General features: G+C 48.4%; 5 protein-coding genes across 6 annotated transcripts in view; all 5 read right to left on the bottom strand.

Moving 5' to 3' along the window:
* Positions 1–18213, bottom strand: part of LOC308152064 (histone H1-like) — a gene marked incomplete at both ends in the record, with an annotated part of 253564 nt that extends 235351 nt beyond the window's left edge. Inside the window, one exon of one of the 2 annotated variants that reach the window (XM_080524973.1) lies at positions 17641–18213. In XM_080524973.1, the coding sequence (XP_080381099.1) occupies positions 17641–18213 (573 nt within the window). Of the gene's footprint in view, positions 1–17610 lie in introns of both variants that reach the window. The other variant, XM_080524974.1, reaches the window with a different exon arrangement.
* On the bottom strand, positions 14770–15180 carry LOC308152461 (histone H3.2; the record flags this gene model as incomplete). Its single annotated transcript, XM_080525448.1, has 1 exon — positions 14770–15180. The coding sequence occupies one exon, from the start codon at positions 15178–15180 to the stop codon at positions 14770–14772; it is 411 nt and encodes a 136-aa protein (XP_080381574.1).
* Positions 16116–16502, bottom strand: LOC308152669 (histone H2A-like; the record flags this gene model as incomplete). The annotated part of the gene is made up of 1 exon (XM_080525707.1): positions 16116–16502. The coding sequence occupies one exon, from the start codon at positions 16500–16502 to the stop codon at positions 16116–16118; it is 387 nt and encodes a 128-aa protein (XP_080381833.1).
* A 1779-nt stretch (positions 18214–19992) lies between the features above and the next one.
* On the bottom strand, positions 19993–20370 carry LOC308152120 (histone H2B-like; the record flags this gene model as incomplete). The annotated part of the gene is made up of 1 exon (XM_080525030.1): positions 19993–20370. Exon 1 carries the CDS (start codon positions 20365–20367, stop codon positions 19993–19995), a length of 375 nt encoding a protein of 124 aa, XP_080381156.1. The 5' UTR covers positions 20368–20370.
* A 673-nt stretch (positions 20371–21043) lies between these two features.
* LOC308152113 (histone H4) lies at positions 21044–21355 on the bottom strand (the record flags this gene model as incomplete). The annotated part of the gene is made up of 1 exon (XM_080525023.1): positions 21044–21355. One exon carries the CDS (start codon positions 21353–21355, stop codon positions 21044–21046), a length of 312 nt encoding a protein of 103 aa, XP_080381149.1.
* Positions 21356–22463: the final 1108 nt, after the last annotated feature.

Here is a 22463-nt window from a genome sequence, read left to right as displayed (position 1 = left end):
TGTTTGTGTGTCTGTAGTGAATGCAGTGGATATCTTACTACCACCAGAGCCCCAGACCAGAGCCCAGTTTTCACAAGGTGAGTCTCTTTATCCTGAAGTAGCTAACAGTCTCTCTCCACTGATACTCTCTAAAGCGCGGCATCAAAGCGGCCAAGGCAGAGCACAGAGAGAAGATTGAGGAATGCCTCCTGAGCAACGACTCCAGGCGGATGTGGCAGGGGGTTCAGCAGATGACAAACTTCAGAGCCAACAGGCTCACAGCCGCAGAGGACGACCCCCTGCTGGCGGGAAAGCTGAACACCTTCTACGCCCGGTTCGACGAGGGGCGAACGGAGGTAACCACAACACAGACACCACTCTCTCCAGCTCTCAGCAGCCTCACCCTCACAGAGCACGAGGTGAGACGCGTACTGAAGGCGGTGGACCCCAGGAAAGCCTCGGGGCCGGATGGCGTCCTGGGACGGGTGCTGAGAGACTGCGCCGACCAGCTGGCCGGGGTTTTCACCAACATCTTTAACCAGTCCCTGTCCCAGGCCACCGTCCCACCCTGCCTGAAAACCTCAACTATCATCCCAGTCCCGAAGAAAAGCACGGTGAGCTGCCTAAACGACTACCGCCCGGTGGCACTCACACCAATCATCATGAAGTGCTTCGAGAAACTAGTCCGGGCCCACATACTCACACGCCTCCCGCCCAACCTGGATCCATACCAGTTCGCCTACAGAGCCCACAGGTCCACAGAGGACGCCATAGCGACGACTCTCCACGCCACTCTATCCCACCTGGAGAGGGGAAACAGCTACGCGAGACTGCTCTTCGTGGACTTCAGCTCCGCCTTTAACACCATCCTTCCAGACAGGCTAGTGACCAAACTACTAGACCTGGGTCTATCACACTCTATATGTGCGTGGATCAAGGACTTCCTGACCGACCGCCCCCAGAGGGTGCGGGTGGACCCCCACACCTCCACAGCCCTCAGCCTCAGCACTGGGTCACCCCAGGGCTGCGTGCTAAGCCCCATCCTCTACAACCTCTACACCCACGACTTCACCCCCATCCACCCCAGCAACTACATCGTAAAGTTTGCAGACGACACCACCGTGGTGGGATGTATCTCGGGGGGGGACGAGGCGGCGTACAGGGATGAGGTAGAGCAATTGAGCAAGCTGTGCAAGGTAAACAACCTGCTGCTAAACAAGTCAAAGACCCAGGAACTCATCGTAGACTACAGGAGGAAAAAGTCCGAGATCCTGCCCAGACCCGTCACCAGGGCCCAGTCTTAGGGTGGGCCAATGAACTGCATGGGGGGGCACAATTATTATTAACTATTTTATATAATCCGATATGCTATGGTATACGTCATGCAACACTGACATGCATAGTAGGTTGCAGAGGCTAAATTGGACACGTAGCCTACCGATGAAGACTAGACCTAAAATTATCAGAATGCAGCAAATAACATAACAATAAACACAGGCGAAGCTGGTTTATTACAAGGCCTTGTCGACCCGAGTAGGCCTAAGCTAAAATTATTTGAATGCAAGTTACTTTATAGCGTGGAGAGGCCAAGTTGTGCATTACAATGCGCACAGGTCAATAATTGGCCCCAACCCGGCACACTTACAAGAACAATAATTAAATAAATGCCAGGGATAGCCTAAGTAACTAAAATTAGGAGACTGGCACGCAATCAGTGCACTTCCAAAAGGGATACAGTATGACCGACCGATCGTGTGATCATCACATTAAAACCACCCATCTACAGCAAATAGGATCAGCCAGATCCTCATCATTGAACACGTTATACATGAAATAGGGGTTGATTCATCAGAGCAGTCATACGTCATCTCCCTGTCATCAGGGATTTGTAGTTCTTCATTTGATTTGCCGTGTAAATCCCCAGACTGCCCAAATCCGATTGCCAGTCAGGCAAACAATTATATAGTGTCGTTGCCGATCAATGATCGACGTCGTTATATGGAGAACATTTATGAAATAGGCAATGAATGTGTGTCCTTTCAGTCTGCCTCCATGAACCACCCGACCCAAAGGCCTGAGGTGTTGTAGGAGGTATGAATATGATTTAGGGGGTATTTAGTATAACAGGCTAATGGGTTTATTGTGAGTTTACTTTGATTGTTTGTTTATTGCCTAGATCACCGTATTGAGAAGTCATATGGTTATGGGGGGTGATATTGCAAGGTAATTTAAGCACCTGCGCACCTTGCATGGTGGTAGTGGAGAGAGAGGGGAGCGATGTATTTTTGTTGACCGCATTATACGCATATTCTATACGCATTGTTTGTTATTTTTCTGGTTTTGATCGCTTATGGATTATTTTTGTACTTCGCCAAGTTTGACTGTTCTATTCAATAAATTTCCAATGTGACAATTGCCCTCCTCCACCGGCCCTAGTTTTGGATCTAGCTTGCTGTTCATTATTTTCATGATAAAACGTCATAACATCTTCATATACACCATACAGTAGACCAGGGGTAGGCAACCTTTTTCATATGAAGTGCCATTTTTTAATTTTCTTGTTAGTCAGTGTGCCAACCACAATATCAACATTAATTATGACTCGACATCAAACCAAACCAAACAGACCAACAGATCTGCCATTTTATTCCACAACATGAACAACAATTTTCAGCAAAGAGCTATGTATGCTAAATAAACCTAAAAATGTAACTAACTGAAACTTGAACAAAATTACCAACATAACATCTAAGACAACTAAACTTTGTGATGCGTAGCACAACTTTAAGCAAATTGGAGCGCTCAATGTCTACCAAAGTTGCTAACTGCGCTCCCTATGGTTATCATTTTAATAAGTAGGCCTAACTGGAGGGTGATTATACAAGGGTCTTACTTGTATGAATTATAATTTATATTTATATAATTATTTGGTTGTTACTTACATTTTATTATTTTATTCCAACCACAACAAACATATATTTTTTGGGGGTTGCAAAGAGCTATGTATGCAAAGCCATGTAAACAGTCCTAACAATCAATGTCGTGATCCCTGGCCCTGTTTTCCTTTGCTCAACTCCATTATCTGGGGGTGGTACTTGGTCACTTTAAGTTGCACACAATTAATGCAACCGCTCCCCTCTGTTTCCCGACCATGGCAGGGGCACCATCTGTTGTCACTGCAAAAAATCCTGCTAATGTCAATCCCTCGCTCCACAAAATGCTTGATAAGAACTTTAGTGATGTCCTCACCTTTTGTTGTTTCTGGCATTGGTTTTAGGCAGCAGAGCTCCTCCCTTACAGCAGAATCACAGTATCTTGCTATGACAGCCAGACGTGGCATGTCATTCACATCTACGCTCTCATCAAGTGCGAGGCTAAACACCGTCGCATCTTTCAAACCAGCGGTCTGCTGCGCTTTCACGTTTTCTGCCATTTCTCCTATTCTTCGTTCCACACTTCTGTCTGACACTGGGATGTCTTTTATTCTTGATTTTATTGTGTCTTTGTTTGATAAGCCTTCAAACAAAACATCTGAGCTACAGAGGAAAGCCTCCTTAATATATTCTCCATCAGTGAATGGCTTTCCACGTTTCGCAATGCAATGAGCAATGCGAAAGCTTGCTTCAGTTGCGTGATTTTTAGCAGTGGCAAATGCTTTAAAGGTGCTGGCCTGCTTCCCATACCTTGACACAGCACGTCTTATTGATTCGGCCTTGTCTGCTTCATCCTTGAACGACTTGAGTTATATTGATACAAGTATCGAATCGAATTCAGAATTTTACTTTGAAAATTGGCGCCAGAATACGGCTCTCGTGGAGTGGATGAGAGACTAGGGCTGCATTCGTAAATTCGCCCTGAGAGCGCCGGAGCGTCCCCGAGACTGCCTCTAGTCCAGTCATGTCAAAGTCAAATACACAGGGGGCCAACATTTAAAAATGGTACAAGTGGAGGGCCGGGCTGGTTCAATGTTTATTAAAACTCGCAATTATTGCACATATTGAACCAATACCAATAACACAGCCTATATTGCACTTGTAGTGACTACATTATGGGTTCATGTTCTCCTCTTACTGTTGGTTGTGTAGTGGGAGGGAACCAGTTCTGGCACTAGGGGCAGAGGGGAAGATTATTAACGTTGCACCTTCCTGTTTAGAGACAAGAGTTTTGGTGATCTATTTTCTGGTCCTGTACTGAGAGTACAAGTTGTTATTTTGATTAAACAGTTATCATTACGTTGCCTACGTCTTTCCTTTTTCCTCCGGCACTACACTGGTGACCCCCGACGTGGATTTTTGTTAACGTAATTGTGTACAAAAACCAGCGAGCGAACATTACAATCCTGCAAAATGTCCGGGCGAGGAAGACGTTCAAACCAGCGGCAGCCATCACCATCCCCTGTCAGGGTAACGCGTGGTGCGCACACTCCCACTCTCAAGCTACCAGAGTTCTGGGACTCAACGCCTGCTGCATGGTTTGCTATTGTAGAGGCACATTTCAACAAAAGTGACATCGATGACGACGACGACCGGTACAACCATGCTGTGGCAATGTTGGGCAGCTCCACCGCAGCTCGAGTGGTAGGTTTTTTGTCTGCTCCCCCGACGACGAACAAATATGAGCGCCTCAAGGCCCTGCTTCTAGAGACATTTGAACTGTCCACTGCGGAGAGGGTGCGGCGCCTATTTGCCATGTCGGACTTGGGTGACGAGAGGCCTTCTGCGCGCATGGAGAGGATGCTAAACCTGCTCGGTACAGAAGACCCCATGATCCTCTTCACAGAGCTGTTCATGCGCACATTGCCAGCTCAAGTTAGGATGGCGCTGGCCAACACCGCCATCATGGAGCCCCGCGCCCTGGCCAGGGAGGCGGACCGGTTCGTCTTGGCCATGCCTCAACGGTCCCCCGACCTGCTCGCTCCCGCGGCCGCCCCGCCACCCGACCGTCGCAGGAGAGCGAAGGATGACGCCAGACCTTCTGGCCAGCAGGGTAACGCTGCGGGCCATTGTTTCTACCACGCCACTTTTGGCGCCAAGGCCAAACGGTGCCGCTCACCCTGCACCTTCGGACCGACGGGAAACGGCGGGGCCGGCACTCAGTAGTGGCCCTGAGCGCTGGCGTCAACAACAGGCTGCTCTTCATACAAGACACCGCCTCTGGTCGCAGTTTCCTTTGTGACACAGGTGCCCAGTGGAGCATCATTCCGGCAGAGAGATCGGATGTGGCGAAGGAGGAGCGTGGTCCGCAGTTGGCAGGCGCGGACGGCACACCTATCTGCTCTTATGGCACTAGGGCGGTGGACGTGTGCTTCGGAGGGCAATGCTTTTCGTGGGATTTTGTCATAGCGGCTGTCACATTTCCCCTCCTTGGTGCGGATTTTCTGTGCGCCCACAACCTGTTGGTGGACGTGGGGAACAGGCGCCTGGTCAACTCACAGACTTTCGCTTCCTTCGCCTGTACGCAGGGGGAGGCGGTCTACAGCGGGTGGTCCAATACGCTCGCCGAAAGTGACCAGTACCTTCGGCTGCTCGCCGAATTCCCCGACCTTACCAAGCCCACCTTCTCCGCGCCCACGGTGAAACACGGAGTGGAGCACCACATCGAGACCGAGGGGCCTCCCCTCCACGCCAGGGCCAGGCGCCTCAACCCGGAGAAGCTGGCCATCGCCAGGGCGGAGTTTGCGCATATGGAGCAGGTGGGCATCGTTCGGCGCTCGAGCAGCCCCTGGGCGTCTCCCCTGCACATCGTCCCTAAGTCAGACGGCGGGTGGCGCCCATGTGGGGACTACCGCCGCCTCAACGACGCGTCCAAGCCTGACCGCTACCCGGTCCCACATGTCCAGGACTTTTCAGCGAACCTGGCAGGCAAACGCTTCTTCTCCAAAGTGGACCTGGTACGGGGGTACCATCAGGTGCCGGTGCACCCCGAGGACGTCCCTAAGACGGCCGTAATCACGCCATTTGGACTCTTCGAGTTTCTGCGGATGCCGTTCGGCCTGAAGAACGCGGCGCAGACCTTCCAACGCCTCATGCACTCGGTGCTCCGGGACCTACCATTCCTCTTCGTCTACTTGGATGACATCCTCGTCGCAAGCACCACGGAGGAGGAGCACCTGTCCCACCTCCGGGCCCTTTTCACACGGCTCAGCCAACATGGGCTGATTGTCAATCCGGCGAAGTGTGAGTTCGGACGGAACACCATCGACTTTCTCGGGCACCGGGTCTCCGCAGAGGGGGTGACCCCCCTCCCCTCGAAGGTGGAAGCTGTCGCTGCTTTCCCGCGCCCCAGCACAATCAGCGAGCTCAAGGGGTTCATCGGGATGGTAACCTTCTACTATCGCTTCCTCCACCACATCGCTCACATCCTGCGGCCTCTGTACGATGCCCAGAAGGGCAAGACTCTGAAGCAGCCGGTGGACTGGACGGCGGAGCGTGTCAAAGCCTTTCAGGACACCAAGGCGGCCCTGGCCCGCGCTGCCATGTTGGCCCACCCCTCGCCCTCGGCACCCACTGCTCTCACCACGGACGCCTCTGACTTTGCTGTGGGAGCGGTGTACGAACAGTGGGTTGGGGACGCCTGGCAGCCTCTTGCATTCTTCAGCCGCCAGCTGTCTCCCAGAGAGCAAAGGTACAGCACATTCGACAGGGAGCTCCTCGGGCTGTGGCTTGCTGTCAGACACTTCCGTTTTTTACTTGAGGGCCGCGAGTTTACGGCCTACGTGGACCACAAGCCACTCACGCACGCCATGTCCAAGGTGGCGGAGCCGTGGTCCGACCGCCAACAGCGCCAGCTCGCCTACATATCCGAGTTCACCACAGACATCCAGCACGTTGCTGGGAAGTCCAACCAGGTCGCGGATTGTCTCTCCAGGGCGGTGGTTGGTGCGGTCCAACTGGGTTTGGACTACGCGCGCATGGCTGCAGACCAGGCCGCCGACCCCGCCGTCCAGGCTCTCAAGTTGTCGGACACAGGACTGCGCCTAGAAGAGGTGGTTTTCGGTGACGCAGGGGCCACGCTCCTGTGCGACGTCTCCATGGGTCAGCCACGACCGGTGGTCCCCGCCAACTGGAGGCGCCCCGCCTTCGAGGCGATACACGGCTTGTCTCACCCTGGTAGGAAACCGTCCTCACGGCTGGTGTCAGAGAAATTCGTCTGGCATGGGCTCAAGAGGGATGTGAGGGCCTGGGTAGACACGTGCATCGCCTGCCAGCGCGCCAAGGTGCATCGACACGTCAAGGCCCCCCTGGAGCAGTTCTCTGTGCCTGAGCGGAGGTTCGATCATGTAAACGTGGACCTGGTAGGGCCGCTGCCCCCCTCGCACGGATACACCTATCTCTTTACCATGGTGGACAGGACGACTCGCTGGCCGGAGGCAGTTCCGCTCTCCTCAACGACAGCCCCCGACCTGGCCCGGGCGTTCATCGCGGTGTGGGTCTCCCGCTACGGCACCCCTGCTGATCTCTCCTCTGACCGTGGCTCACAGTTTACTTCAGAGCTGTGGGCAGCGGTGGCGGAGAATCTGGGGGTCAAGCTCCACCGCACGACCGCCTATCACCCGCAGGCGAACGGGCTCTGTGAGCGTTTCCATCGATCCATGAAGGCCGCCCTTCGAGCCAGCCTCACGGACAGCGACTGGCTTGACAAGCTGCCGTGGGTCATGCTGGGGCTCAGGACAGCGCCTAAGGAGGACCTCCAGTCGTCGTCCGCTGAGCTGGTGTTTGGACAGCCGCTGCGGGTCCCCGGTGACTTCATTCCCAAGTCAACGGAGCCCTGGTCCGCCGCCGCTCAGCGCGCCTCCCTGCTGGACAGCGCCAGGACCTTCGTCCCGGTCCCGACTACGCAGCATGGTGTCCCTACTTCGAGGGTGCCCCCGGAGCTGCACTCAGCGAGGTTCGTTTTCATTCGTCATGATGGCCACAGGACTCCACTACGTCCTCCTTATGACGGGCCTTTCCGTGTCATCGAGGCCGGAGCCAAGAACTTCATGGTTGACATGGGGGGTAGGCCTGAGTGTGTGTCCGTTGATCGCCTCAAACCGGCCCACTTGGACCTTGAACTGCCCCTGGACTTGGCCCTGCCACCGCGCAGAGGCCGGCCTCCAGTCCTACCTCCCCTGCCGCGCCCTGGACATTCCCCCCTCCGACCCCGACAACCCCCCGCAGCTCGCGAGCCCCCGGTCGTCACTGCCCCCCGTCCTTCCCTGCAGGAGGACGTGGTGGGCGATGTCACACCTCCTCCCGCACCTCCTGACTTTACCTACGATCGTAGGGGCCGGGCCATACGCCCTCCTCGCCGTGAGGATTTCCAATATTGAGGTGAACACTGGGGGGGCTGGTGTAGTGACTACATTATGGGTTCATGTTCTCCTCTTACTGTTGGTTGTGTAGTGGGAGGGAACCAGTTCTGGCACTAGGGGCAGAGGGGAAGATTATTAACGTTGCACCTTCCTGTTTAGAGACAAGAGTTTTGGTGATCTATTTTCTGGTCCTGTACTGAGAGTACAAGTTGTTATTTTGATTAAACAGTTATCATTACGTTGCCTACGTCTTTCCTTTTTCCTCCGGCACTACACACTTAACATTAATCATTACATTAAATTAAGTAAAACATAAATAAAATCAGTTGCAATATTTTCTCAAGGCTCTTTCAGTAATAAATTGAAAACGTTTTATTTTTTATTTTTTTTAACAGGTAAACAGCTAAATGTAATTTTCATTCAAAGCTCAATGGCAAGATAAATGCAAAAATGAAACAGCATGCATTAAAAACAAATCAGTGTGCTGCTCCGATCCTCACCAATGACTGTCTTCTATAATAAAATTAGAAAAGTTAGTGCAAACTTGCAAAAGTGCAAAACAGTTGCATTAATTTCTTAGGCAACATGTCCCTGGGTCCATTCAACTGGAAAAAAAATGTTCCCTTCAAAGAAATATCAAGTCCAAGTCCTTTCTGCTCACTTGTCTGAGGCTGAGCCTGATACTTGGTGTCTCATCTTGAGTACAAGTTCATTAATGTTTGGGGTCAGGCTCTGAGCTGAGGAAATCCTCAGGATTGAGTTCAGATGTTCATCACTAAGACGACTCCTATGTGATGTTTTGTTTAGTTTCATCAACGAAAACAGTTGTTCACACACGTATGTGCTGCCAAACATAGACGGCGTGCAAACAAATTGGGTGCGCAGCTCAGGCATTGTGTCGGGGATGAAACGAGCAAACTCAGCAGCGCCACGGACTCATATTTTGCCTTCAATGTGCCATTACACTGGAGCTCAATCAGCGCCATTTGGAGATTTGCTGGTGCACTTTCCACGTCAACTGCAAATGGATTGCTGAGCAGTTGAAGCCTGCTTTTTTGGGCTTCAAAGTCGGAAAATCTCCGCCTGAATTCGGCAGCAAGTATGCCGAGTTTGTCAGCAAACTGTACTCGGGAACACTCGCGGGCACTCGGTACGCGCCAATGCATCTTGGGACTTGTAGTATTATGGTGCTGCGGGCACATAATACTGCGGGCCGGTTTTAATAGTAATTAAATATCATCCCGCGGGCAAGAGAGAACTCATTCACGGGCCTGATCCTACTTGGTCCCATTGTGACATTGAACCCAGTGTGGGCGAATTTACGAACGCGGCCAACATAAAAAAAATAAAACATTCTCCCATTCTCGCACTTATTGATTAGCTGTCGCGTGCCACTGTTTAAGCTGTCGCGTGCCACTGCTGGCACGCGTGCCATAGGTTGCCGACCCCTGCAGTAGACACTGAACAGTAGACATAAGACATGTTCATAAATGTTTATCTTATATGTGTATATGTTTGTGAATATGTGAATATGTTTTCTGTTTTTTTGCACCTTCGGAAGAGCCACTACAATTTCATTGTATAGGCAACTGTACAACGACAATAAAGTCTATTCTATTCTATTCTATACAGGATAAATACTGATTAACAGTAGGCTACTTTGGCAAATGCCCATTGAACAGATTTATTTATTATCCTATCTTAAGAAAACTAATGTAACACTCCCATCTGGAAAAAAAAAATGTGGAAAAAAAAATGTGGAAAAAAAAAATTTGGGGAAAAAAATTTGGAGGCCCTTTTTGTTTGGTGGCCCCAAGCAATTGCCTTGGTTGCCTCTATGGACGGGGCGCCTCTGCTTCCACTCATCCTTGAACTTGTGGGTGAGGTCCTTTTCGAAGGCAAGCTGAATCAGTTGAGCCTTGCGCTTGTGCAACATGCTGCGCCGATGCTCAGAGAAAACATTTTTAAGTGTTGAAAAATAGTTTTCACAAGTCGCGGTAGACGCTCCCAAAGTTAGGGCGAGTGTATAAGCTTGGATGACAGTTGGCATGGCCTGGAGTGCTGAGTGGAATGTATACTGAGAATATTGGCTATTGTCCATTGTCCATCTTTGGGGGGAAACGAGGTGTCCTCCATCTTCTTTACCAGGAACCCACCACGAGCCACAGCATATTCAGATTCAACCACTTCAGTTCGAGCTAATCTTAGGAGAGGAGTGACCTTCGATGGATCCATGAAATCCTCTGCCTCTGGGTTTAAAGCAGCCAGCGCACCAATGAGCTTGCAGCTGCGCTCTCCAAAACGCGCATCCATCTCTCCTTGCACAGCATCAATAACACTGTAAAACACTCTCAGGAACTCTGTCTTTTCGCCAGTGTCCCTCTGTGACTGTCCAACCGTTCCTTCAACTACAAATGCACCAAAGCTCTTGTTAATTGTGCGTCTTCTCTTAGTTGGACAGCTGGGACCAGCCTCGTCAGTGGCTGAGGCTGGAGGAGAGCAGAGGTCCCAGAGCGCAGTAAACTCATCCTCTGTGCGCAGTGATTTTATGCATTCAGATGCACTGTTCACAAGAGTAACCGCAGTGAACAGGTCCATGTTCTCGCTTTGTAGCAGTCTGTTTGGTGGCTCGAAAAGTAACAAAACTTTCATCGGGGGGCTAGCAAGGCTAGTAGTAGCCCTAGCCCTAACAGTTGGGCTAGTAGGACTTACCTCACTAGTGGTAGCCGTCGGGGTGCTAGTGTCAGGCTGCCCACAGTCGCTAATGCTGGTGCTACGTATGTCCATCGGGGTTGGGTGCAGCTGCACCTTTCGAGGATTTACCGGTAATCCACTTTCTTATATCCATCTTTATTCAAAAAGCTTTATCCATCAAAACGCGCAGATTTCACTCAACTGCTCAGTGCTCGCCTCACACAACTGAAATGGCGGGAGCAGCAGCGTGCGTAACGTGCAACTTTCAACTTTCAACTTTCAAATGATTGGTTGTCACTAGAATCCCGTCCAACAAAATGAAAAACACACTATTGTTTCTCAATTTTAATGTCTTCATTTAACATAAAATATGAATAATATTTTTTTTTTAATTTTTTTTTATTTTTTTAAATATCTGGCTGCCAGTTGGGGGGGCACCAGCACGTCTGTGGGGGGGCCTGGCCCCCTGAGGCCCGCCCATAGTGACGGGCCTGATCCTGCCCCTGCTCATCGACGGAGAGAGCGTAGAGATGGTCTCAAACCTCCGTTTCCTGGGACACATCATACGGGATGACCTGGCCTGGAAGGACAACACTAAAGGCACCATCAAGAGGGCACAACAGCGGCTATACACCCTGAGATGCCTCAAGAAACAACACAGCAAGCAGGAGATGCTGGTGGCCTTCTACCACGGCGCAGTGGAGAGCATCCTCACCTTCGGCATCTCCAACTGGTACCACAGCTGCACGGCAGCGGAGAGAAACGATCTACAGAGAGTCGTGAGAACAGCACAGGGGATCACCGGCGCCACCCTCCCCTCTCTGGAGGAGCTGTACGAAACACGCTGTCTCAGGAGGGCCTCCAAGATCTCCAAGGACCCGACCCACCCTGGGCACGAACACTTTGTCAAGCTGCCCTCGAACAGGAGGTACAGGACCCCGGCCGCTAGGACAAACAGACTGAAGGACAGCTTCTACCACAGGGCCGTCAAGGCCCTGAACACAGAAAAGGCCTAAGTTCTGGGCCCAGGACAAGTCCGGACGGATTGTAATGGCAGCTAGTGCTGAGGCACAAACATGTACATTTTCAAGCCTGCAAACTGTGACACTTTAAAAAAATGTGAAAAAATACTTTCTTGTGCAATATGACAACCCTAGTTGACTATCTGTGCAGTATAGTACAGTGGATTGTGTACATAGCCTCTATTGATGTAAACCAGCTCCTTATCTTCCTGTGATTTTATGCATCTATGCTTTTTCCAAAATGTGTTTCTTTTTCCTTTCTTAAACACCAGGGGAGCCTCCCCTCCTAAATTTCGTTGTTTGGTACCTGTACTGTAACAATGACAAATAAAGTCTATCTATCTATCTATCTCCACAAACCCTGAGATATAATTAGAGAGATCTAGGAGAGGGAGAGACTCATGAAAAACAGGCTCGATATCTTACTCCTCTTATTTCTCTGATTTGGTCTCTGCTCTTCTCCCAGATGCCTGTGAGCTCACACTGGACCCAGACACACCATGCAGTGAATTCGGGAGACACACGCCATGCAGTGAAAATTGGGAAAGACAGGTACCAACCCCAGCCTCCAGAGAGATTCAATAGGGGGTCTCGGTATGTGCTGCGTAGTTATCAATGGTAACAAAGGGTGGGAGCCGCCACCGTTGAAAAAAGTCCTGCCAACCTACTTGCCACCCCAGTTACACAGACCAACTGATATAATTTGTTGTATTTTTATTATTGGATCTTTATTTCATTTTTTGAAACTGTTGCACCCTATTTCATGCACCCGAATGGTTGCACCCTATTTCACGTGGAGAGATTTGAATTTGCCTGCTGAGCTGTCTCTTGTGCTGTGCGGTGTGCCTGTTCAGGTAATGTTAAATGTGGTTTTAATTAATTATGTTATTACGTTTAGAATTCATTACCTAATGGATATGTTTAATTAATGGATGTTTTGTTCATCAATGTAACGTTATTTGCTAAGTTATGAAGCGAATACGTTTTGCAGTTCAGCTGTTAGCACTAGCTAAGTTAGCTAGCTATTTAGCTAGCTAGATATCGTAAGGGTCTGTCTGGACGCTGTTACTGGGAGGTTGAGAGGAGTGGTCAGCAGTGTTGCCAGATTGGTCTGATGTTTACCAGCCCAATAAGTGCTCAAAATCCGCCCAAATTGATAAAAACCAGACCAAATAGCATAGAATATATAATAATTATACATATCAAAAACGAATAGAATAGAGTAAACAAAGGGACTGCTCAAATACCAAAAATAATATTTGTTGATTGTTTCGATTAGCAATGCTGTGTCAAAGTAATGACAATGCTTAGTCTTGTTTCATGTTCAATGCAATGGCAAAATATGATCATGGAAGATAACCTCAATTCAATCATGGTATTATCATATGAAATCCATTTCCATGTGACATCCTCTCTATAGTCTCAATGAATATGCCATTTTAAAACCAACCCCCAATTGAATTGGCAATATAATAAAATGTGTTAATTGCACATTAGCATGGTCTGCAATTAAACACACATTAGCATGGTGATCACAGGATATTTAACACAGTTAACACAGTCTCTGTCAAGTTTTTTATTTATTTTTTAAATCATGGGAAACCAGGCCAAATTCTGTGCACCAGCCCAAGCCCAATTTTACCAGCACAATGCAACCTAAACTAGCCCAATTGGGCTGGAAGGGGTCTTTGGGCCTTGTTGGGGTGACAGTGCTGAGCTGTGTAATATTAGAGCTCCCCATAAGTGAGTGATGCTTTATCATAACCTACTATTCTGTATTCTGTGATTTGGTTTTAAGAGTAATATGTAATTATTTCCCACTTCAATGAATCTCAGAGGGTTGACTCTCAGATTGAGCTCTCTCTGTGAAGTCTAGAATCTGAGATTATTGAAGCCCAATCCTGTGATGGTGTCAACAGTCAGAGGATGTTCATATCTGGTCAGACTGGACCTCTATTACATATTCCTGGGATCAGGTCATCTTCATTTGAATGATCCAATGATTGCAAATAGGACATTTGTTTTCAATGTTTTCTCAATAAACTGTAAAAGAGATTATTTTATTTTTTAGAGATTATTATTATTATTTTCTACATTTAAATGTTTTCCTTGTACAATGTAAATGACCCTAACCATCAAATCAGATTAAACTTTATTTACTGTGGCACATTTCATTCACATATGCAGTATAGCCTAACGTGTTTTAATAACCCTGACATATTCAATACAATACAACATGCTTTTATAATCATGTGCTCATTGTGTGTGGATTTATGGCAAATTCTTCTAATTTAATCCATTTTAAATTGAGTCTATAACACCACATAATGTGGAAAATTGAAGGTTCTGAACACTGTATATATACATATACTATCTATTTTAAGAACAGCCTATGGGGGTACCGCATTTTGATGTCCTCCCAGCACCATTAAGCTTTAGCCGAAGTAAATCAGACCTTGTGTGGAGAAAATCCGTGATCTACAGAATACACTGACTGACCCTGATTTACTTCGGATTATTTTACATAAGGAGTGCTTATCATAGTTAGACCATCACAACGAATTCACACATTAAGGCCTTATGCTGTTGTGAATTGGCCTACATGTATTTCGGTTACCGAGATGGCACGGTCAGCATCCCTGCAGGCTACTCATTTGAGTCGTATAACCTAAAGATTAACGCCCTACACGGGTGGTAAATGGAAACACGCCTTTGAGGGAAATATTGAGGTGGCTCTTAAAAGAGCCTTTGGGGATCTATTGTTAGATCAGGGTGGTGATCTTAGGCGCGCTCTCCACGGATACGGCGGGCCAGCTGGATGTCTTTGGGCATGATGGTGACTCTCTTGGCGTGGATGGCGCACAGGTTGGTGTCCTCGAACAGACCAACCAGGTAAGCCTCGCTAGCCTCCTGCAGGGCCATCACAGCAGAGCTCTGGAAGCGCAGGTCGGTCTTGAAATCCTGGGCGATTTCTCTCACCAGGCGCTGGAAGGGCAGCTTGCGGATCAGCAGCTCGGTGGACTTCTGGTAACGACGGATCTCCCTCAGAGCCACGGTGCCGGGCCTGTAACGGTGAGGCTTCTTCACGCCGCCGGTGGCCGGGGCGCTTTTACGGGCAGCCTTGGTGGCGAGCTGCTTCCTGGGGGCTTTGCCGCCGGTGGATTTACGAGCGGTTTGCTTGGTTCTGGCCATGACGATATCTTCCTTCGTTCAGTTGGAGTATAACCAATCTCAACAGAACGTTGTACATTTATAAACCCCCAGTCGTGCCCCGATTGGTTGGCGACTATAGACGAGCTCATTGGCTCGTTGGCGCCTCCTTCTCCGGCTGCCATTGGACACGAGCACCGTCCACAAATTCAAACACTTAAACCCTGCCGCGCGCTTCCTTTGTTTGGCCCCTCCCCCAAACAGTTGGCTTCAAAGAGATGTAATTCCGATATATTTTGTCAATGATAATCTATCCTTTAAATTATCATTTTTTAAACCCAAAACAAATGTGAAGATACAAAAAAGTATGTAATGTACGACTATATTAATACAAATGAACAAGAACAGTGTAAACATTATGTACAGAGATCAGCGTGGTGCTTATTTTGTCTTTACGGTGGTTGTGTGCCATTGGACGTCCTTTAATCTCGCTGCTGTTGTGGACATTGTTGTCCTCTATCCTTAATCTATAACTTCATCATTGTTGTCCTCTATTCTAAATCTATAATTTCATCATTGTTGTCCTCTAATTTTAATCTAAAGTTTCATAACTAGTTGTCCTCACCCAGTTCATACAAATGATGAACCAACAAACGCAAACTATTATTATGGAAGAACAAGGTCCACTACACAAGGAAGGGGTGATGTTTAAAACCGTAAAAAAGGACTAAACGTTATTTCAAATGCTGAGGCAGTGACATCACGAGGATGTTTTCTGCCCAACCCTGTGTAATATGTATGGGTGCGTTCTCTGCCTCGTACATGAAATCACAATTAGTGTTCTTCACAACATGAAACACTCATAACGCAGACAAACAGTGGAGGGAGAGATGGACTGCACTTTTGGAGAGAGAAGTGGTTGGCTCTTTAAAGAGCCTTTGGGGTTAAGTAGTGGGGTCAAAGCCGTAGTAGAACTTTTACTTGGCTTTGGCGGGCTTCTCGGTCTTCTTGGGGAGCAGCACTGCCTGGATGTTGGGCAGCACACCACCCTGAGCGATGGTCACACCGCCCAGCAGTTTGTTTAGCTCCTCGTCGTTACGGACGGCCAGCTGCAGATGACGAGGGATGATACGAGACTTCTTGTTGTCGCGGGCGGCGTTGCCGGCCAACTCCAGGATCTCAGCAGTCAGGTACTCGAGCACGGCGGCCAGGTAAACCGGTGCGCCGGCGCCCACACGATGGGCATAGTTGCCCTTGTGTAGGAGCCTGTGGACACGGCCCACAGGGAACTGAAGCCCGGCGCGAGAAGAGCGGGTCTTTGCCTTTGCTCTGGCCTTGCCTCCAGTTTTGCCTCTCCCTGACATGGTGACGGTTTAGCGGGATCTCAAACAAGATGAAGAAAATAATTTCAGATAACAGTTCCGCCGCTTGGAGCGTCGTTCTTATAGCTCGCCTTGACGGCGTTCATTGGCCACTGGGTCGATGTCACCTCATCCAATCAAGAGACAGAGATTGTGACACTTCTGTCTTTGTGAGTTTCCCTCGCGCGCCAGAAATCGAAGTTTAAATCAAACTCGTCCCACGTAATAATAATAATAATAATAATAACTTTATTTGTATAGCGCTCTTCCTGCAAACGTTGCAGCTCAAAGTGCTTTATTCATTATATAATCTTAATTTAATTATTTAGTCATTTAAAGGCAATATTAAAAAGATGGGTTTTTAGTCTTGACTTGAACATATGCGCTGAGGTTGCATCCCTAATGTAAACTGGCAGTGGAGACACAATTTGGGTGCATAAAATGAGAATGCAGCCTCAACAAATCTCTTCTTTTGTACATGTGGTACACAGAGAAAACCAGCGTCAGAAGACCTGACATGACATATTCAATATACTAAAACTAGTATATGTCATAATATAATAATAATAATAATAATAATAATAATAATAATAATAATATATAATTGATACGTATATAATATGTACATTGTGAAGTGCGTTCCCAGCTCTCTGTAGTACGTTACTCCTGACGGAGCGAAAAGTGTTCTGTTATCTCCCGCCTTTCTGTCCAAATATAACGTATTGGTGTAACGGAAAGAGGAACTAACTGTATATGTTGATATTATATGCAACTTTATGGACACTGTCATACCCCCACCATCCTCTCCCGCACACAGATCTACCGAGTGACACGTTATAGCGTCAAAGTGTAAACTAGACCTAGATGTCAAATCTCTCATTACTGCTCATTATTTACTCAATAAGTAAAACCATGATTGTCGTGTGTGTAAGTCCGTGGTTGACACTGGTGTAAAATACTAAAATAAACACTCGACTTTTTCTGTCGTCATGGATGATAATGCGTTTTTACGAAAATCTGGGTGGCTCTTAAAAGAGCCTTTTTGTGGTACAAATGGTGTCGGCAAGAACACTTTGAATGTTTACTTCTTCTTTGGGGCTGCCTTCTTTGCCTTGGGCTTCACCGTTTTGGGTTTGGCTACCTTGGGCTTGGCTGCCTTGACGGCCTTTTTGGGGCTCTTAGCCGGAGCCTTCTTGACCGGTGTGGCCTTCTTGACTTTCTTGGGGCTCTTGGTGGCCTTCTTGGTGACTGCCGCGGGCTTCTTTGCCTTCTTGGGAGACTTCTTGACCGCAGCAGCAGGCTTCTTTGCCTTTTTCGGAGACTTCTTGGCAGCGGCGGGCTTCTTTGCGGCCGCCTTCTTGGGTTTCGGGGCGGCGGCTTTCTTCGCCGGCTTCTTGACCGCCTCGGCGGCTTTCTTGTTGAGCTTGAAAGAGCCGGAGGCCCCGGTGCCCTTGAGCTGGAGCAGAGTGCCCTTGGTGACGAGGCTCTTGACGGCGACCTTGACGCGGGAGTTGTTCTTCTCCACGTCGTAGCCACCGGCCGACAGCGCCTTCTTGAGCGCGGCCAGAGAAACACCGCTCCTCTCCTTGGATGCGGACACGGCCGTCACGATGAGCTCGGCGACGCTGGGGCCAGCTTTCTTGGGCCTGGTTGCTGCCTTCTTCTTGGGGCTCTTGGCCGGCGCGGGGGCTGGTGCTGGTGCGACTTCTGCCATGTCTGTAGAAAGTCTCGTTCGTTCCGGTAAACCAACTAGTCTGCAAATCTGCTCTGTGAGAATGAAGCTCAACCCGGAGCAGGGGGCTGTCCTTAAACGCGGCATGAGAACCGTGCAGACTCAGCCATCCCTGCTCAGCAGTCGTAGCTGCCGAAATGTTTGGGCGCCTGTGTTTTCTCCTCGCGAATAACGGGCCAAAAGTCACCCGTGGTGCCGAGTTGAGGTCCAAATGCAAACGGGCCAGCGAGCAGACTTGCCTCCGGTTAGAATAAAGTCATGTGAGCCGCGAAGGCCTCGTGAGTTTTGTTGTGACTCGATCAAAACCCCACCGTTGCACCGTCGGAGGGAGCGGTGCGCACAGCTTTTCCTGTGTTATTTGTCTCCTAAAGTGGCTAAAAGTGCATATGATTGCGACCAGCACTCGTTGTCCAGGTAGCCAGGTTGTCTGGCAAGGGAGTACAAAGGTTGAGGGTCCCCCGATGTGGTGCGGGGTGTTATAAATATGAGCTCTTTTGGTGGTCGTGAAACACAGTCGCGGGGATGGGGCTGAGAGCTTGTCCGTATAGGTGATTTTTCAGATGGTGTCCCTCTCCCTCCCATTAAATCTAGACAAGACAGGTGAAAGCCATAGATAGACTATGCTTGCTGCATGTCGATTCTGAGGAATCAATTGCGATATTATCACCAGAATTGTGTTGAGGACATCAGCAGCCTTATGATGAATATGTTCGGCTACTAAACTAGTTGGTAACTAGCTGAAATTGCAATCATAACTTTGTTTGTAAATAAATAAATAATAATAGTAATAAGTAAATTCAATAAATTAAATGTGCTTATGTATGTGTTGTTTATCGATGGTGACGTAGTCAGCCTGCCTCCTCTCTCCATGTGTTTGTGGGTCTTTGTGGACCGGGGTGTTTAAATTACATCACATTTGTAATGTAACATAATATAATATAATGGTTCTGCCGCTGCTTGGCTGTCCTTGAGCCTCGTATTAATCGTATTAATATTCACCAATAATACAATAATAGACATAGACAAGACATGCATGACCGAACTCGTTCACATCATTGGTTCTTGAGGTTCTGTCCAGGTAGCTGACTAGTGAGCCTGCATCAACCTTAATGCTATTCAAGTGCAAGAAGATTACATTTGTCTTCGCCGTTTAAGATACACACATTCATCTGCTGTGGAGCAGTAGCAGGCGGTCTGATTCTCCCTGGAGGTGATGGTAGATCCACATGTGAACGCCGTTTAAACTATTATTATATTTTATTATTTATTTTAAATCCACCTGTCCCGAGAAATTGGCCATGCGTATGTATGCAGTGTAGTCACTGTCCATTATATTAATAGAGGAAACCGTTTTAGACAACTAGTGAGCAACAAACAAGTGAGGAACAAAAAAGGCGCGCAAAACCTCCTGCGCGTTCAAGGACTGGAGTCTTTTTGTAATTGTAACATCGAGTAATTGATACATATGCCTTATACATGCTTGTTATGTTATGTATGCTTTCTGCCTGCTGTGGCTTTCACTCCTGTATTACTGTTTTGTTTGTGTTTTCTTCCTTGTTATGTAAAGCACTTTGGTCTGGGAAAGGTGCTGTATAAATACTGTATAATTGTACTTGTTACAATACACAATTAGTACAGCATATACATTCGACTGATTTGTAGCACGCGAGGTCATCTCACTATGGAATTGCTTTCTTTTTTGATAGGGTGGGTGGCTCTTAAAAGAGCCTTTTGGGGTAAGCAGTACAGACGAAAATCTGTTTACTTGGAGCTGGTGTATTTGGTTACGGCCTTGGTGCCCTCGGACACGGCGTGCTTGGCCAGCTCACCGGGGAGCAGCAGACGCACGGCGGTCTGGATCTCCCTGGAGGTGATGGTAGAACGCTTGTTGTAGTGGGCTAGGCGAGAGGACTCGCCGGCGATGCGCTCGAAGATGTCGTTGACGAAGGAATTCATGATTCCCATGGCCTTGGAGGAGATGCCGGTGTCGGGGTGGACCTGCTTCAGGACCTTGTACACGTAGATGGCATAGCTCTCCTTCCTGGACTTTCTGCGCTTCTTGCCGGTTTTGGTGGCGGTCTTGGTGACGGCTTTCTTGGAGCCCTTCTTGGGCGCTGCCTTCGCAGGTTCTGGCATGTTGATAGTGGCTCGTTACTTCTCAGAAACGAATGAAGAGGCGGCAAACGCACACCCGTAATATAAAGGTGGGGCTATGCAAATTAGGCGGCTGCTGACATCCACTTCCAAAGCTCTAGTCTGCCTCGCGGGTAAATACATTATCTGCGCACGCGCGGGCTCCTCCCCCCACCCCTTCCTTACTTTTTCACCCGGCTGTCGGGTTGCCTTGTTTCCGATGGCGATATGAACATGAAAACGTCAAGAGGAAGATTGAGAATGATATACATAGAACACCAAGTCCCCCAAACTCCCAACCAGCCTAGCGATTACTACCAGGAATTGTCCTTTTGGGATGGTACGACAAGGGCATGCATTATTATTATCACTAGATGCGCAATAGAAAAAGGGACTGCACTGTGTTGTGTGCGTAATAATCCATAATAACCATCTTTCTAGGGTGCAAATGTGGGATGGTCATTTCTAGTCGTGGAATGCCAAGACTACGCATTTACTTGCGTTGACATTGATTTGGCGAATCAATCACGAATGTTTTTATTCATGACACCTAAACCCGTTGAATGTACAGGCCTGACAAAATGTGTTATAATAATGGAATCAACTCTCTTGTGTGGAGATGGGTGGCTCTTAAAAGAGCCGTTGTTTTTTGTAGGGGGTGGTTGAGTTTACGAATAGTTTAGCCGCCGAAGCCGTACAGAGTACGTCCCTGGCGTTTCAGAGCGTATACAACATCCATGGCGGTGACGGTCTTCCTCTTGGCGTGCTCGGTGTAGGTGACGGCATCACGGATAACGTTCTCAAGGAACACCTTTAGCACACCACGAGTCTCTTCGTAGATCAGACCAGAGATACGCTTCACACCCCCACGGCGAGCCAGGCGGCGGATAGCGGGCTTCGTGATTCCCTGGATGTTATCACGGAGAACCTTGCGATGACGCTTGGCGCCTCCTTTTCCGAGTCCCTTTCCTCCTTTTCCTCTTCCAGACATGTTGAGTTCAGTAAGATTATGACTTCGGTGAAGTTGTGGGTTGAATTTATCTCAGCTACGAGGACGTGATTGAGACCAGGCTGTACAGGAACCGCGCGCTATCGCTTGCCTCTTTCTTTCTTTTTTCTTGTGGGGGATTTTTGTCGAGGGAGGAGCTTCTGCTAGGGACAACGTTTGGCATTATGGGCATTATTGAAGCAAAAGGACATCGCACACACACACACACACACACACACACACACACACACACACACACGCACACACACACACACACACACACACACACACACACACACACACTCACAATCAGTAAAAGAACATAACATTAATCAAGATGTTTGGAATGGTAAGATTGACTCCTTACAACAGCACATGGTCAAATTTAGACACTATTATGACTGCAACCATTTCAATCTTTTAGCAATGTTGTAGTAGGAAATGTAGGCTCAACTGATCTATTTTGTGGAGCTCTGCCTCATAGGAGAGCTCTGCTCCTATTGGTTTACTCCTATAGGTAGCCAATGACTGAATTATTTATTGATTTATTCAGGGGGGGTGAGAGAGACTGTTTTGCCCTGCCCGGTAAAGACAAGGGCACTCTGAGAGGAGATTGCGAATCCCAGGGACCAGTGGTTTGTACTCCCCCTCAATCTGCTGGAGCTTGAGGCAGTCAGACTGATTGCTCAGCTCAACTGCTAAAAAAAAACACTTCCCACCTACACTTAATTTCCCGCCTATTTGCACACGCCTTATATGGCTCTCCCACTCTATCTCTTCTGATCTCTTCTTTCTCCTCCCAAAATGAGAGAGAGATAGAGATGTACTAATTAAAAGTCACTCAGACCAGTTGCACCGTGGAGTCATCCTTAACTAGCCTAAACCTGTCATAGCTGAACATTAGAGGAGGGGGAAAGCACACACTGAAATATCTTATTGTACGGCTCCTACAAGGACAATTTAAGGATTTACTAAACTGCTGTGCAGGTAACAGCTGCCGTTATAAGCTGTTATCCAACTTGTTATGGTCTGTGTGCATCCTGCTCTGTTATCAGTTCAAATAGCCATACCTTTCAGATACACATTTAATAGATAAACAGACAGCTGACTG

This window comes from Nansenia antarctica, assembly GCF_963989245.1.
Source record: "Nansenia antarctica genome assembly, chromosome: 3".
Lineage (NCBI taxonomy): Eukaryota > Metazoa > Chordata > Actinopteri > Argentiniformes > Microstomatidae > Nansenia > Nansenia antarctica.
This window is presented reverse-complemented; position numbering and strand designations above follow the sequence as displayed.